The sequence below is a fragment of the Motacilla alba genome, chromosome 1A (genome assembly GCF_015832195.1).
Source record: "Motacilla alba alba isolate MOTALB_02 chromosome 1A, Motacilla_alba_V1.0_pri, whole genome shotgun sequence".
NCBI lineage: Eukaryota > Metazoa > Chordata > Aves > Passeriformes > Motacillidae > Motacilla > Motacilla alba.
Genome location: NC_052031.1, coordinates 48,193,147 through 48,210,003, shown reverse-complemented (window position 1 = coordinate 48,210,003; position 16,857 = coordinate 48,193,147). Strand labels below are relative to the sequence as shown.

The 16,857-nt window shown below is 55.0% G+C and overlaps 1 protein-coding gene across 2 annotated transcripts; it reads right to left on the bottom strand.

Moving 5' to 3' along the window:
- Positions 1-9,126: 9,126 nt before the first annotated feature.
- TNFRSF13C (TNF receptor superfamily member 13C) lies at positions 9,127-15,144 on the bottom strand. 2 transcript variants are annotated; one of them, XM_038155722.1, is made up of 3 exons: positions 14,209-15,144; positions 13,637-13,795; positions 9,127-12,087 (listed from the first exon to the last, which is right to left on the bottom strand). In XM_038155722.1, the coding sequence occupies exons 1-3, from the start codon at positions 14,351-14,353 to the stop codon at positions 11,774-11,776; spliced, it is 618 nt and encodes a 205-aa protein (XP_038011650.1). In that variant the 5' UTR covers positions 14,354-15,144; the 3' UTR covers positions 9,127-11,773. The 2 variants fall into 2 exon arrangements, with proteins under 2 accessions (XP_038011650.1, XP_038011649.1); XM_038155721.1 differs by having other exon boundaries at positions 9,128-12,087; positions 13,637-13,798; positions 14,209-15,143.
- Between the last annotated feature and the right edge of the window lie 1,713 nt (positions 15,145-16,857).

The window sequence follows — 16,857 nt, the reverse complement described above, 5'->3', positions numbered from 1 at the left end:
GGGACATCTCCCGATGAGCAGGTCCGCCTCCCTTCGCCTCTTCCCCAGGGCAGCCGAGCCGCGTGGCTCTGTGCAAGTGCAGCAGGAGGACAGATCTGAGGAGACAGGAGGAAAACGAACTCCCTTAAATGTGATGGAGGCGACTGCCTGGTTCTGTCAGCCATTGCCCCCTCTGCCCCCCTCCTCCCCGCACCCAGCTTGTCTCCTGCTGTTTTTCTCTCTCTCTGGCTATAAGATGTCACAAGGATTAGGCCCAAATCTCCCTGGGTGCTGCACTCACCCCATGCTCATCTCTTGAGGTCACCTTGAAGTCGAGCGCTGTCCCCTCTAAGCCGGGAGTTGCCACAAAGGCGACTGCAGTGGAAATCTCACCCTTAAAACGCTGGGTGGGAGGGAGCAGGTGTGAAGCTCTGTTGTCACCCTTCAGGAAAAAAACATTTAAAATGGTTTAAATGGTAACCGGCTAGCATTGCTGCTGGAAGAGGGATCACTGCTCCCTCTGCCCAGAATCAGCTGGGCTGCACCAGCACAGTGGGGCTGGAGCCAGGGGAGTGCTCAGGCAGAGCCCTGGTTCTAAATCCTTCAAATTTTGCTACAGTTCCCAGGATGGTCACCAAATGGGAGTTTGTGAACCATGGTGCTGGCACAATGATCGCGAGGTGCACAGATGTGTGAGGCAGTAAGCACTGGGAGTCATGGCAGTGGCTGGCACTGTCCAGGCAGATCACCATGGTTTGGGGTCATTGCTGTCAAATGATGTCATCAAGTGTTACATCTGCTCCAAGACCTTGCTGGCAGCAGATGCAAACCTTATGGACTCTCCTAGTGAACGTCATCTCCTTCCCAAAATGGCTGAGAGGGGCCATACTTGCCCCCAGTGCCCCAAAGCCATCCCTGCCACCCTGCACCCATGCATCTGGGGTGTGTGAGATGGGTGCGGTTTTCCTGCTGTTCCTTTCCCCTGCACATCTGTCCATCCCAACACACTGCCTCTGCCACCATCAGGGCAGCAACCTGCTTCTCCACTGTCCTGGGAGACAGCCCTAGTTGTCCTGGCAAGCAGCAGCTCCGCAGTGGGGCTGCCTCACCACTAGCCTTTAATGAGGAGTTAATTGCAGCTGACACTGCCTGGGCCCGGGAGTTCTCTCCTGGGTCTCCCATAACGCTTGGCCAGGATGGAGTGCAAGAGGAGGAAGAGTCAGCGCTGCCAGTAAATGTGCTCTAAGACAGACAGCGAGGGAGCAAGGGCTGCCGCATCTTTATTCCCTGTTGACCCATTTAAAGCGAGCACCGGTGACTAAGGGAGCTGGCAGGAGGATAAAAATACCTCCCACATGTTCACTAGGAGGCCAGGGACAGAAATAGGGGTGCCATCACCTCTCTGGTGAGTGGTTGGGGTCACGCAGTGTTTAGCGATCCCAAAAGTGGAGTCTCCGGCGTCTCTCACAGAAAACACAACCTGCCACACTCTGTCCCAAGAGTCAGCTCCCTGGCAACCTCCCTTTCCTTTCTTGGGGCTGAAGCAATCAGAAAAAAAACCCAAGCAAACAAACAAGAAAAACCCCAGAAGCAGAGGTTCTCCCTTACTTCCAACAAAAAGAGGAAAACATCACACAAGGAAATCTTCCCTGCAGACCTCAGCCACGCAGGTCACTGCACTGCTGCCGAAATATCTGTGTCACTGCACTCCTCACCCTGTTGGAGTCACATCCCTGTGGAGCTATGTCCCACTGCAGCCAGAGCAGACAGATCCTGGAGTCCTCCTCACCTCCCTGGCATGAGCTCCTCCAGACACTGCATTGCCACCTCATGGGAAAACACACATGATTTTCTGGATTGGCAGCTGGGATCCAGTGCTGCCTTCCTGGCCCCTCCACACTGGCACACCTGGGAGCTTTGGCACTTGGAGTGGGCTCAGTACACAGTCTTTTTGCTAGCAAGATGCTGGAGATCAGTAACCACACCTGGTACCTGGTATCTTATTTGGTCTTCTTCAGGTCACACAGCTGCTGCTTTATTAAACCTTGAAAGACATATTTTGCAGGCAGAAAAATACTGAATCAACCTGGTTTTTTAGCAAACCAAAATGTCTCAAACCAAGCAAGTGGACGACAGCAGATAACCCATCCTCTTGACTGCACTTAACAATTCAGTGAGGAAGAAGAACCCATGCAGGAGAGTGCTGTGCCCCAGCTCACAGAGGGCACCAGATCTCCTCACGTGGGATAGCACAGAGAGGTGTCACAGGGAGGTATCAGCCACCTTCCCTACCTAATGGGCACAAAGCCCACTTGCCAGGCATGGGGACAAGGGTGGGTATGGGCCAGGCATGAGTTCAAACCCATGGGTTTGCTAATAATTTGTTCATAAAAAGACAGGGGCTTGGGGTGAGTTACAGCACAGAGCTGGCAAGCTCTGGCTTTCTCCCTCTTCACTCATCCCAAACTCCCTGTCAGGGATGGAGAAGGCTTGCAAAGCAGCAAGCAAACAAGTCTCTCTTGCCTATGGGTTTCAGGGACTGATATATCCCCAAAATCTGGGTGAGCATTAGCAGGAGACTGAATGTTGAGGCAGAGGCTTACGGGCACCAGCCAGTTGCACAGCATGCTGAGTGGGCAGCACCAGAACCCAAACACTGCTGTCCCTGAAGGACTTGCTTGCTGAATATATCCACCCAGATATATAAGTAGACTGTGTAGGGCAATGCCTTAATGCTAGTGAGGGTGTAAATTGGTCTCCTGTAGAGTTACAGTCATTGGGAGAAGCAGTATATGCTGAAATAGGCAGTCCTGCTTACTAAATCTGTAATTCCAGCTCTGGCTATATTTTCATCTTTCTAATAATATGTGCAAATATAGTAAGGATGAATCACAGGCTGCAGGCTTCAGGGGTTTTTTTCCCATCCTTTCTCTGCAAATCCATCATGTGGGGGAGAGGGTCTGATGGAGAAAAGGAGCTCAGACCCAGGGGAGATCCTGTCCCAACCAAGCCTAAATCCATCCCCTGGTACGTCTCTGTGCTGTCAATCCCAGCCAGGAGCAAGCGGTCCCTCCCACTCTGATTTCCTCCACCATTTCAACCCTGCGGTGTAACATTCCTGCCCAGGAGCAGTTATTTCCCAGGACACTCCTGAATCATTCCCAAACCAGTGGACCTGTCCCATCCCTGTCTGCATCCCAGGGCTCGTACATCCCCACATCTGGATTTGCCTGCTGGGAATTTATTGCTTTGTTGCAAGGACCTTTTGCAAATGTTAATGCTTTCCTTGCGCTGGAGAGCTCTTCGGCTGATCTGCCAGAACACATTTCACACGCTTCTCCTAAAATTATGCCCTTTGCTTTTCCCGGCGTTCAAGCTGAGGCAGAGCCCGGCGTGCCAGCGGCATGCAGGGAGAGCAGCGAGTGCCGGGCTGCGGGGGCAGCAGGGCGAGGGGTTAAGCGCTGCCCAAGTGAGCGTTTGCTGCATGCTGGCTCCTGGGCAGAGCGGGGACAGCAGGGGTCCGCATGGACCCACCCTGTTGCTTGGGCTTCGTGAGTGGAAGCTGGATCGCGGGATGCCTTGAAACAAGACGGGCTTCAACGCTGCCCCTGCGACAGCGCGCGTAAACCTGGGCTCAAAGCACGTCACAGTTTAGGCATGGGCATTTCAGCTGCGGAGGGCTCTCTGGATCTGGGCTGAAAGCAAGGGATGAGCTAAAGATAAGCTCCTCTTAACACCTCCAAGACCAGCAGTTCCCCCACAGTTTCTCTCTGCTGGAGCCCACCCATGCTCGGGTAGACACACTCCCTGCGCAGCAGTCAGCCATCCCCTGCATTGCCACTGCTGCTCTTTGAGCCACGAGCAGGAAAACTGGATGTGCCCCAGCAGGTCCCTGTGGCTGAGGAGCAGAGGGGACTGGCCGTGATGTGAGAGGCAGCAGGTGGAGAGGTCAAGGAGATCTCTCCTGAGCATGGGGCCGGTGCTCGACTGGCTGCAGTGGACACTCACTGTCACAGGGAGGTGGTGTTTAGGGGGCTCTTTCACTGCTGCTCCCGTGGCCCTTTGGCATCACAGCTGGAATGGGGCTCAGGTGGGCAGGGGAGTGCTGGGGCAGAGGGTTCCCAGCAGCCCTCTGGCACAATCTGCCCCTGTAGATGGACATCCCTCTACAAGCCCTGCATCCTCCCAATCCCCTCTACCTTCCTCATCCCTGCATGTATTGTATTCCTCTGTGGCCTCTGCATCCCCCACCTCTGACCACGTTCCTCACCTTCTACCACATCCCCCACATTGCTCTGCATCCCTCAAATGCTTCTGCATCCTTTCATCCCCTGCATCCCATGACAGTTTCTATAACTACCCACATCCCCTACATGCCCCACATCCTCTGCAACGCCTCATTCTGCCACCCCAGAACACATGAGGCTTACAGGGAGCTTGCAGTTACCTTAAACTGTAAATGAGGACATTTAGTGTTTACTGTCCACCAGCAGGGTTCCCCCCAAACAACCCTGTTGGGAAATGCCATGAGGGGATCCGGATTCTGTCCTGCCTCTGGCCCTCCCCAGCTAATGCTGGCAGTAAACAGTTAGTCATGACTATCATCTCTGTGGTTGGAGCTGTTTAAGTGCCTCTTAAATGACTCACTGGGGAATTTTTATTATATTTTTAATAACTCATGGTGTCACTACAGGACGTGAAGTTTGCTTTGCTGAGTTTGTTTTCCTGTTCCCTTGCAGAGATAAATAATTGAGGAGCTGAAGAGCAAACCCAGAGAGACCACTCCTGGGAATATACTGGGAAATGTGTCACCCCAGAAGCATTTATAGATTTAATTTTGATAGTAGTGGTGAGGGACAGGAAGAAAGACAAAAGGGAATTTGTCAGGAGTGTATTAAGGATGCCATTGGCCTTCTTGGCCACCTGGACATCTGGATGTTCCACCAGATGTCAATCAGTACCCCCGGGTCCCTTTCTGCCTGGCTGCTGTCCAGCCACTCTGTCCCCAACCTGTAGTGCACAGGGGGTTGTTGTGGCCAAAGTTCAGGACCCAGCACTTGGTCTTGTTAAACCTCATATTATTGGATTCAGCCTCTCTATCCAGTCTGTCCATGTCCCTTTGCAGAGTCCTCCTGCCCTGTAGCAGACTGACATTCCCCTCCAACTTGGTATCATCTGCAAATTTGCTAATGGGAAACTACTGGACATCACTGGAAATGCAAATGGAGAAGGCAAACCTTTCAGTTAAGGAAAACAGCTTTTATTTTCTTTTTCTTTTTCTTTTTTTTTAATTATCCAAAAACTTTTGCAGTGCTGCATTTAAATCACCAGCTTTAAAATTATCCTCACTTCACAAAGAATTAACAGCCTTACAAAATATTATTATTGTCACAGAATAAGAATGGCAATTATTTTTGGCGGAGGAGGAAGATGATCTTTTGTGTGTCACCCCCACTATTAAATCCTATTTAAATTGCCATCCTGAGCTCAGTCTTGGCCACAGTTTTTGGCTGCAGGTGCCTTCATCCTGGAGTTTTGCCACTCCACAAAATGCCGGCACTTCTCAAATCAGGAAGAAACATCTGGGTAGTGCGACCCAGTCAGACTGCAACCCCCGTAGGGAAGGAAATGAGAAAGACATCTGCATCATTGAAACCTTACAGGACAGCAGAGTGTGTGTGTGTGGGGGGGAGAAGATGGGGGAATGTCCTGAGAAATCCCACCTGCTCTTCTCTGCCTGCAGCCCTCCTCCCAACATGCCTCCCGTGGCTGTCACCCAAACCCCCACACTTGCCCACTGATCCAGGCTCAGAATAGCTCCTGTCAGCAGCCAGGGAGCTGTGGCCAGCTGACACTGGAGGCAGCAGATGAAGGACATAGGGCCCTGTCCCCATAGCACCCTACTGCTGGTGACCTCCTCCCTCTGCACCCTTGTGGCTGCACCCTGGGGTCTCATCATAGCCCCGTGCTCAGAAAAAGAGGGAAAAAAGAAGAAATAACATAAGGCAGGAGAGGGAGAGGAGGATGCAATGCAGCTTGGAGCAGGGCAGGCTGCACCATGTGCTCTAGCTCTGGCACCAGCCACCTTGCTGCCCAGATGACCCTTTTGGGGGGGGTCCAAAACTGGATCCTTACTTTTGGGGATCTTCCACATCCTGTGTCCACTTCCACAGCCCTTTGGGAATGCCAGCTTCCCAGTAGGAGAGCCCTGCATTCCTTGGAGATGTCCCTGGGAGTGAGGGGGGGCCAGTCCCTGTCACAGCAGCACCTCGAAAGGAGTGCACAGGCTCTCCCTGCACAATCTGCCTGTCACCATCGATCACTTCAGGTGTCACATGAGGTTTGTGTCACTCGGCAAGGTTCTACTCGCCTCGCTAGCTGTGACCAGGATGCAGAATGGGTTTTAAATGGCCCCATTTGCTGTGGGAGAAGGGGAAGTTACCCCCCTAAAGCCCAGGGGATGTGCAGGTTTGCCCCATACCTGCCTTGGGCCTTTTCTTGGAGCATCCCCTGAATGGGGGCAGGCTGATGCCATAGTGCAGGGCTGAGCATCCTCCTCCATGAGGCTGAGCGTCTTCCCTACCGAGCATAACCCTGACCCTGCATCCCCAGGGTGCTCTGGGGGATGAAGGTCCTGGGCATCCTGAGAGTATTTGGGACAGCTGCTAAGGGGCAGGGAGGGGGTTTCCCTCACACCCCAGTATCGTCTCTCTGCCCAGGTGCAGCTGCAGTCTGGCAGGTAGCTCTGGGGGCAGGTGGCATCACCGCAGGGCTCGGGCAGAAGGGGCTGTGTGAAAGGGTTTGGAGGGGGTTTTCTGCAGGTGGGGTTTCTCCAGGCAGGTAAAGCTGACTGCATTGCAGTCCCCGTCCAACTGCTTTGGTTGCCGAGGTCCCGTTTTGGGTGCTCCCTGGAAAGCCCAGTATAGTGTCTTCACTCCACAGAGATGGGGAGAATGTGGGGCTGTCCCTTGGCCAGCTCTTTCTGCCAGGAGAGCTTCTGTCTGCTCACCGCAGCCACTCAGGTGGTTTTGGGCTGTTCCCTCACTTTATACCCCGGGAAGCTGCTCACTGATCACAGCCAGCAAAGCCGGGAGCTGTGGGGGCGGCCCCAAGGGGGAGCATCAGCCTTTCCTCACAAAAGCAGTGAGGAAATCCCCTCCGTGCCAGGTACCCAGGCAGGCACTGTGCCCTGCGCCCCCTCCCACAGCTCCCTCGGCTCTCTAAAATACCGGCGATTCTGAGGGGTGTGTGTGTGTGTGTGTGCAGATATTGTGTTTGAAAATGACCAGTGCAACATCTCTGTCTCTCCCTGGTGTGCCTCTGGACCGAAGTGATCCTGACACTAAGTAAAGGAAAAAGAGGCTGATCAAAGCTGAGTGGAATTTTTTTTTCAATCCTTCTTTAAGTGCGAACACCATCTGTCTCCCCCAACTCCGTCAGCGCTTCCAGTCCCCAGGCAGCTTCGTTCTTCCTAATTACTGTCATTAGGCACTGGGTAGCAATTAGGGAGGGATGCTGATGAGCAGCATCAGGAAGGCTGTGGTCCCCTGACAGCATCGCACAGGGAGCCGGCCAGCCCTTTCTCTCCAGCCCTGGCCTTTCCCACCTGGGGAGCTTGTGGGTAGCACAGTATTTTCCTTTTTGGCAGAGGCTGACAGGGAGGGGATGGAGAAGGGAGATGCTGGGGGGCAGGTCCATGCCCTGGAGAATGCTCAGAGAGGTCTGACACCACTGGGAATGGGCTGCTCGGGGAGCAGGACGATGGTCAAGGTGCTCAGTGCTGTTGGGGGATGGAGCAGCAGCTCTCTGTGCCTCTGGTTGCCCCACAGGCGTCCGGTCACCAGCGACCATTTCTCCTGGGCAGCCCAGAGGCCATGGTGATGGGTCGTGTGGTCGGACAGAGTCAGACCCCGCTGTCACCCTTCCGTCTGGCCCAAGTGGGGCTGGCCACAAGCCTGCCTGGCTCTCGCCGGTCCCCCTGGCAGCCTCGGGGCACCGGCCCTGCCGGCCCCTCCCTGCGGTGTGTGGTGTCAGTGCCACCTCGTGGCAGGCGCCCCGGGACGGCTGACCTCTCTTCTCCTCCCGCAGCCTCCCACGGATGCTCCCCGAGGATTGCAGGGGCACCCACGTGTCGCCATGCCATGGCTGGCGCTGGGAAGCCAGCGATGGGAAAGGCTCCTGGGGGAGGGGATGAGACCCGTGGTCCACAAGCAGACGATGGGGTGGCCCCACAGCCCCGTCCTTGCAGCAAGTGGGGGGATCAGAGGCTGCACCCAGAGACAGACAGACTCTAGTGGACATTTGCCATCGGGGCATTACTTCGTGTATGGGATGAAACGGTGCCCACTTGCCCTGCCTGCCCCGCCTGCTGTCAAGGCCCTGCCCAGGGAGGGGCAAGCTGGGTCTGCAGGGGCCCGGGGGGGCTTTAGGCTGGAGCACTTGGGCCTGTGGGGGAACTAGCAGGAGACTACACTGGTGGGTGAACCAGTAATGGAGTGGAGAGGAGCAAGTGAGGGAGGAAAGCCTCTCTTTGGAGTCTGGGGAGCCTGTGGGATTGAGAGGTTTGGCAGACATGACTGATGGCTGCAGAAGACCCTTAGCCAGGTGTTCTGTTTGCCAGCTGGCTCCTGCCTCTAGGACCATGGACCAAAACAAACCCACGTCCATACGGACACCAAAGCTTCTTTCCTTTACCATCAGAATTATTGGTGAGACTTGCAGGAGCTCAAATATGCTCATGACTTCTTCCAAAACAGGGTCAGTGGAGTTGAGATGTCTAGGGAGATACTGAGGTGATTTTGCAGTGAGGAGGGTTTTAGCCTCAATTGCTTTCTCTTGCCCAGGGGTTTCCTCAGACTTTCCCCTGGCTCCCTCTGAAACCCCATGCCCCTGCATGCAGCCAGGTGAAGCTCAGCTTCACCAGCCTTTCAAGGCAGTTGTGCAGGCAGTGGGGTGAGTGCCAGGCTGAGGAGGAAGCACAGCTCCTGCCTCACAGAGGGAAGTGAGAAACTGCTATGGAAAGTCAAAGACAGGCAACATCCCCACCCCACAACCCCCAAAAAAGGCTTTCCCCAGTCCTTGTCCTAATGGCCAGCTCCTGGCATGGCTGTGGGGAAATGCAGCTGGCCAGGCTTGGCTGGCTCCCAGCCATGCAGGTGGCAACGTATAGGGAATGTGTTGATAAAGCCACTGCCAGGGGAGCCTCTTCAACTCAAATCCCTGCTGTACCCCAAGGACCATCATGCTGGAGACCCCTAAGGCCAGGAAAATGGGGACCCCATTCAGACCTCTGAGCATGCATTGATGATGGATTCACTTTATTCTTTAATTTTTACTGCCATGTTTTTTATCTCTATTCCCTTGGCTTTCCATGCAGACAAAATGGACAACCCTCTGCCCTGTACATAAGGATGGAGAAGCGCACAGAGCAGGTTACAGATCCTTCCTGGGCAGATTGGGCAGAAGGGCAGCACTGCCCCACCACAGCTGGCAGTCGGGCAGACACGATGCAGGGAAGACACCTCACGTGCCGTAACAGAGAGGAGATCCAAGGGGCACGCACTGGTTGAGGAATACAGTGTGGATCCAACTGCCACTATGCATGCTGCAAATGCCAGTGGCATTCTGTATAGGGAGATGCCTGGCTTAAGCTCCAGCAGAAATGAGAACAGACGTCCTTACCTGAGCAGAAAGAGGAGCTTTTTCAATAGGATTTGTATGGGTGTTTCTTTTTCAAATTCCCAGATCATCTGGGGTGGGCAGTGCATCCACAGGGCTGGGCTGCTGCTGTCACTGGGAGGGAAGTGGAGGTGGCTCCTGACAGTTCTGCTCCGTTTTTGTATCACCCCCATCTCCTCTGAAACAGGTTGCTCTGTCTCCCAGAAGCAGTTTTCCAGTGACAAAACATCTCCCAACCTGGCTTTGACTCTTTTCCCCACTCCAGATACACAAAGGTTGTTTGAAGTTACTTCACAGGGTTGGGTGTGGAGCATGAGGAGATGTCTGATTCATGCTGCGGCAATACCCGCTCTGCAAAGGGCAGCATGGCTGTTGTGAGTAGCTGGGACACCAGCCTTCGAGCCTCCAGTTTCTGCCACAGGTGTCTGGAGCCCGAGGAGACAGTCACTGGGCATGTGGACCACCTCATCCACCATCCTCAGCCCCAAGGCTGAGATGGGGATGCCATCCCATCCTGGATCATGCGGAGCCTCAGTTAGATGAGGGTTCACCTCTGCCAGTCTGTTAAGATCTGGGAGAGGAATTTTGGTGAGTAATTTTTGGCCTTGGCACTTGTGGCAGCCCTGTGATTGCCCTTATGGGACAGATGCCATGAGTCTGGCTGCAGTGCAGAAAGGGGAGGAGAGAGGTGGTCACCCCTCAACAGTAGCATCTGTCCTGCAGCCCCAGAGAGAACTCAGGCTTGGGCAGGGAGTCACCTTCCCATCATCAGAGGGACATCGCCTCCACACAGTGCCTCCAACTGACCCTACTGGGAATATGGCACTTGGTGGCCCATTCGTGCCTGGTGTCAGTGCCCCCACACCTTGCTTGGCCAGCTCTGTTCAGTGTCCAAAACCTTCTGGATGAGGAAGCCGTCTCATCTAAGGAAGAGCAGACCCAGAGATGGTGCTTCCCTCAAAGCACTTCTAAGTGACTAATCACCTTCTCCAGGGGCTTCTCACCCAACGCAGAGTCTCTGTTCAGCCAGGGGGCATCAGCTGCTGTAATTACTCAGAATCAGCAATCCCACACAAACGAGTTCATTTCCCAAACCGAGCCCTTCCTGTGCAGTAAAGCCATTTACAGACGGGTAAAGAAATCCACCTACAGGGAAATGCCTGGAATCAGCAGCGCCGGCCACTCTGGCACACAGGCAAAGCCTTGAGGACACTGTCATAAATTAAGTCATCCTGCCTACGCTCACATCACTCCCTGACTGCTTTTGTGCAGTGTGGAAGCATCCATCCCAAGTGACACACGGTATTTCTGTAGCGACAGTGAGCTGAAGTGATGGTTGTCTGGGGCTGTAATGACACTTTCAGGGAGCTCCTCTGGACTAGCTGTCTCCACTGCCTGCCCCTGGTCCTCCCTAACTTCAGGGATTATAGGTCAGAGCAAGGACAGATTTTTTTCTCCTCTTCACTTTTTTCCTATCCCCAGGGTACCTGGCTGTGGAGGGGGTTCCCATGAGTGCCGGAGGATGCCTGCCACAGTGTGAGAGAGCCCAGAGGGTGGGAAGACCTGGGTATCACAGGGTGCAGAAGAGAGGGTTGGCAGGACTGTAAATGGAGTAGATGCTGAGTGTGCCTTGCTTCACACGGCCTCAAGTCTCCTTTTATTGAGGTCAGTAGCAAAAATCGAGCTACTGCTGTGTGGGATTTGGTCCTAAAGTAACTCCCTGCTTCCATTTCCCCTGCAGTTTCTGGTGTTCCAGCCCCATGTTCCCAGCAATTACCCATGCAGCGGGAGACCTGTCCAGGCACATCAGCTGCCTTGCAAATGGCACAGCAGTCCCTGCCACGCTCCATCCTCACAGGCTGTGTCTCTGCCTCCTCCCAATGGCTCAGCCATGGCAGCTGTCAACAGTTCATTGTAACCCAGCATGATCCACTTTGGCTTTCTCCAGCATTTACAGGTGTAACTTGGGACTCAGCACAAAAAGGACAGTCATCTTAAAAGACTGATCTTGGTCCTCGCAGAGCTCATACCCATGGAAGGCTTCACTCGTCCCAGGAACAGGCTGTCAGTGTCCACGGGGATTGGCCAGAGCACTCCAGCTCCATTCCCCTTGCCCTCAGACTCTCTCCTCTCTGGCGCAGTTCTGGGTGGTTTTGGTGGTGACCAGCGCTGTGGCCCCCAGCTCAGTGGCAGGCAGTGGGAAGCCGTGGTTGCGTTCCTCATGCCGGGGGTACACAGCGGAGAGCAGAACGATGTCACCATCAGCATCGCCCTGGCAGCACGGCCTCTGCTTTGCCCTGGCTTTCCTGGGTGGCTCCGGCACCTTCAGGCTCCCAACAAGATGCAGGCATGGGGCTGGGTTCAGGGCACCATCTCCCTCTGGCACGGCAGAGTCCTGGCTCGGCAGGGGGCTGGCGGTGTCTATGTTTTCTGGGAAGGGACAAGAAAAGGGGGTTACTGGGCTCATGGAATGGGGTCAGGCAGATCCCAGGGAGATGGTCCTGTCCCTAGGGGAGAAGATGGATCTGGAACAGGAGGAGTCTGCAAGGTTCCCACATCTCCCCTGCTGCAGAATTTCTCCTGCTTACAACCGATAGGCTTTCCCCCCTCTAAAAGGCAAGAGGGAAGGGCCGAAACTTGCACTTCCACTTCAAGTCCTCTCGCTCAACCCTGCTGGCAGCAGAAGAGCCCAGCCCGTGGCAGCTTGCTCTCCCCGACTGCCTCCCACTTAAAAATAGACTTGTTTACACACTTCGAACGCAGGCGTGTGCCTCCAGCCCCAAGCCTCCTGCCACTTCCCACACATCCAGTGGCGCAGCACTGGGCTTGCTGTGGTGCAGCCGTGGGGGACACGGCAGATGTGGACCAGGGTATGCAACAGAAGACTTGAGTAGTGCCTCCAACACCCTCCATAATGGCCGTATCTCTCTCACTGCTGGATTTCTCCCTTCTCTTTCGCTTTTGGTATTTTTCCTAGGCATGTGCGTCACAGGCTGTCGCAGAGCAAAAAGGCCCCGGGTAATGTCCCCCTGGTCTGAGTCACCATCCAGCAGTGCCAGCAGTGTGCAGGCAAGCCCGGGCACATGGACCAGCTGCCCCACTGTGGACACCCACTCGTCCCTATGTGGCAGCCCCTCTTGGGGGTCCTGGGCAGCCATACGCCCTACCTGGGAATGGGGAGGGGTGAAGCCAGGCAAGACCACTTTTGAGAAGATTGTTCAAGGCTGGATCAGCGCCAATGCAGGGGCCCCTGAGGGAGGAAAGAGCTGCCCCAACAAAATGGGCCATCATGGAGCACTGTGGCCTTACTCTCCTGGAAGCTCCCTGGTGGGAAAGGCTCAGCCCCATTCCTTGAATCCCAGCCCTAATTTTGATGCACCAGATAACCCTGTGCAGTGCTGTCAATGGGGCTGGCCCTGACATCCCACTGGGGTCTTTGGGATGCATGTTGGAGGATGCTGGGCATCTCAAGCACAAGAAGCAAGCTGGGCAGTCCATATAGGACCTCCACTGCAGTGCCACAGGGAGAGGCTGCCTCTGGAGCCATCCCCAGGTGTCCACCACTGCCCCTACTACTCCCACGCCATCTGTGTTCCTCTGGCTAGTGGGGAAAAGGGCTCTCACAAGTGAGCTCACAAAGCTCCTACATAGGCAGTGCTCTATACGTGTCCCCTGTGGAGAGGGCATGGTGCCAGGACACGCTTTAAACAAACAAAGGCACAGGGAGACCCAGCAAAGGAGGGATGGCTCAGCAGGGTTGCGCTGGCAGTCAGGTACAGGCATAGGTTCCCAAGGAATGCAGGACACTGTCACTCAGGCAGTGATTCAGATGCCCCAAAATGCCATGGGATGCCTGTGGAGCTGATGTTGAGGTGGAGGAGCTAGCCTGGGCTGTGCTGCAGTGGAGCCAGCAGTAAGTGATCCCACCTACCCCAAAGTCCCCAGGGTGTTGTGAGAGGGAGAGGAAGAGTTCTCCTACCTTTGTCCTCTTCATCTGCTGCCTTCCTCTTTCTCCTTCGCTTTCCCTCCTTGCAGGCCAGGAAGACACAGACGGCAGCCAGAACCAGGATGAACCCCACCACCACCGGGACCCCGAAGATCAAGAAGGTGCTGGTCAGGGTGGGTGCCAGGGTAGGCTCTGCTGTGGGATGAGATGTCAGTAGTGTCAGGAGGGGAAAAGCTGAAGGAGGAAGGAGGGCAGCAGCATTTTTCCCCTGGCTGGCTGGCCTGCGGGCTGCAGTCGCAGGAAAGAAGTGTGGCACTTAATTGTGACCCACCTGCCACCACCAAGAAAATATCCCTTTGCTTGATGAGATCTCTAGGGTGGATCATCCAGCTTCTCCCTACACCATGTTCCTCTCACTGGAACTGGCTGCCCTCTTCCCCTCTGGTTTAGGTGAAGGCGGTGCTCCATCCTCCATTGCCACCTCCATAGCCATCCTCAGGAGAAGGTGCCTTCCACCTGCCCATCCCTGGGGTGCCCCCAGCCTCCTTGGCCCACCACCACCCAGCCCTGGGGAGCTCAGACTGCAGCTGCCCTTGTGCTCTTACTTGTGTTGTCCTGGAACAGGTCGGAGCACTTGATGCACGACTTGGTCAGGGTGTCGAAGCACTCGAAGGAGAGGCAGGAGGGGGCAATGGCAGCTTTTCCTGACGAGGACATGCCAGAGTGGGAGTGAGAGCCCAGCTCTTGCATGGCGTAGCAGTGATAGGACCGCCGGAGTGTGAAATCGCTGCGCCCCAGGCCCCGTGGCAGAGGGAGATACAGTCTGTCAAGCTGCGTCGTCTCCCTTGGGGCTGACAGTCACTGTGCTTGGCCTGGGGCGGATCCTCACCAGGGAGGAGGAGAGCAAGCAACCAAGCCCTACCCCTGCCTGCCTTTGCAATGTGCCCTCAAACTACCCCTCTCCTCCAAAATATGCTGCCAAAATCCCCGCAGCCCCCTGTGTGCCTCAGCCACGCAGCACCTCGTACCCAGGGGTATTGTGTCCCAGCCTGACCTCCTTGATCCTCACTCCTCCCCTGCCCACCTGCGTGTTGCCCCCGGCCCAGGCACATCCCCCAGCCTACACCCTCCTTTGTTTACACTGAAAACCCCCTCCAGTGTCTACAGGAGACTTCCCTGTGCACAGATCTTTACAAGACTCCATCCCAGGGGCACAGATCTGGCTTGGATTGAAAATGCAAAGGTCCAGAGGGCACACTGCCCCGAGGACACATCCTGCCAGTGACTGCTCTGCAAGCAGGCCAACTGTTATATGTTCTCCACCCCTGCTGACGGTGCCCTCCATCACCTTGCTCTCTCCAACGCAGACCTAGACCTGTGGCTCCTCAGCACCATGTCTCATTCTCTGGGGTTCAGATCTGGTTCTGCTCAGTAAACGTGCAAGGCATGGGCAAAGCAGGTCACACCAAGCCAGCCTGGTCCTCAAACCATTGGAAGGGACTAAAAAACCCTTTAATAGTCTTAGGCATTCCTAATCAGGAGCAGGTGAACTGTTCTGCCACCAATACCCACACATCAAAGCCTGATGCTTGAGACCTGAAGAGATGGATTTCAGGGCTGTAGATAGATCTCTTCCATTCCTATTCAACAAAAGTCACATACTCTTTTTCTTAACTCCATAGGAAAGAAAGGAGCCAGCCAGAGTTGTTGGCTGGCTCTCAGCTGAGGGAAGCAACACTAGTGACCTGCCCTACCCAGGAGATCCCTAATAGGGCTTTACTGCTGGAGTCATGTCCTTCCAGCAGCTACAGCATCTGGACTCCTTCTAGTAAGGCCTCTACTGCCCACTGTCCTGGATAAAGGCTGGGAGGGGAGGAGAAAAAAATCCAAAGAATGCTCTGGCTACATGTGATGGAGTACCAGGTGCCCCCACTTGGCAGCTGAGGTCCTCTGAGACAGGCCTGAGTACTTGGTCCCTGAATGTCCTTGCCCCTCACCAGTGACTGTTGGACAAGCTGAGCCCACAGGGTCCACATCCCACCTCCTGAAGTTCTGAGTAGGATGCAGTCACCAGCTCCCCATGCTAGATCTCAGCCCAAGTGCAGTTCTTTGGTACTCCATGCCCTGCAGGGGAGGAGCTGCCCTACAGCACATCTCCCTCCCTGCCAGCAGCATTTCCAGGGGATAGTTTGCATCATAGCAATATCAAAGCAGCCCCAACACAGTCTCAGCCTGTGCTGAGGGCGTGCAGGGCTCCAGGCAAGCCAAAGTCCAAAAAAAAATACCTGGTCACTGCCCCCCAGTTCCAAACCTGCCATGATTTCACTTCCCCTTCCAGCCAGTGTGCCCAGGCACTTGCTCCCTCACCCCTGTGCCATGCCAGCAGGAATGGCTGCCAGAGGGCTGTGGGCTGCACAGAGGAGCTGTGAGAGGCTGGCCATTCTTGTGCCTGTGGCTCAGTTATTCCCACTCCATCTGAGTCAAAATTAAACTCCCCAGTCGAGTGGGGGCATGCCAAACACTTCCCTCTCTTGGCACAGCCCTGAGCCACAAACGGCACAGAGAACTCAGCAGCCTCTGCCTCGATGCCTGCCGTGAGCGGGCTGCGCTCACCCTGCTCGTACCTGCTGGGGGAGCTGGGTCAAACAGCAGCACATCTCTGCATATCCCACTTCAGCTGCCCCTCTGCCTCTTGCACACCCCAGGGGAGGACCAGGGCTGGGGTGCAGGCATGGGAGTTGGAGAGTCAAGTGTCCAGCAGTGGGAAGGGATGGAAAGCTGTGGTGCAGAGCCATGACGCACAGCAGGGGGAAAAATAAAAGCCAAGGCTCACTCCAGTCCACATCTGAGCTCCACAGTGGAGAGACCTGGCAAGGAGAGGGCACCTGGAATCTTCACTGTCCCTTGTAGGCAGCTGTCAGAAGTGCAAGTGTAGAGTCTATGGCCAAGAAAATACTTTGCCTTGTGGGCTGGTGAGGCTGAGGACATGCATGTAGGCAGAGGATCCCCACAAAACATCTGGTGCTCTGTCAGGATACCAATCCCCAAACCACCTCCCTGCTCCAAAGACTTTGCTGTTCCTCTTGCCCCAGGGTATTCCACCTGCTAGTCTCCTTTTCCCAAAGAGGTATGCTTCTCCATCATTCCGGTTTTCCTCACCTCTCAAATGCCCCCACTGTACTTCCCCCATGTCAATCATCTCTCAGGGACCCCCAGCCTCTATTTCTGTGGGTCCCGCCACAGGACTGTCACCA

Bases quoted from the DNA above. Each gene is read 5' to 3' on its own strand.
- TNFRSF13C (XM_038155721.1), bottom strand. From the start codon at position 14,353: ATGCAAGAGCTGGGCTCTCACTCCCACTCTGGCATGTCCTCGTCAGGA. The intron at 13,799-14,208 runs GTAAGAGCACAA...CTCATCCCACAG, and splicing joins CCTGTTCCAGGACAACACAA to CAGAGCCTACCCTGGCACCC. The intron at 12,088-13,636 runs GTAGGAGAACTC...GTCCCTTCCCAG, and splicing joins AGCAGATGAAGAGGACAAAG to AAAACATAGACACCGCCAGC.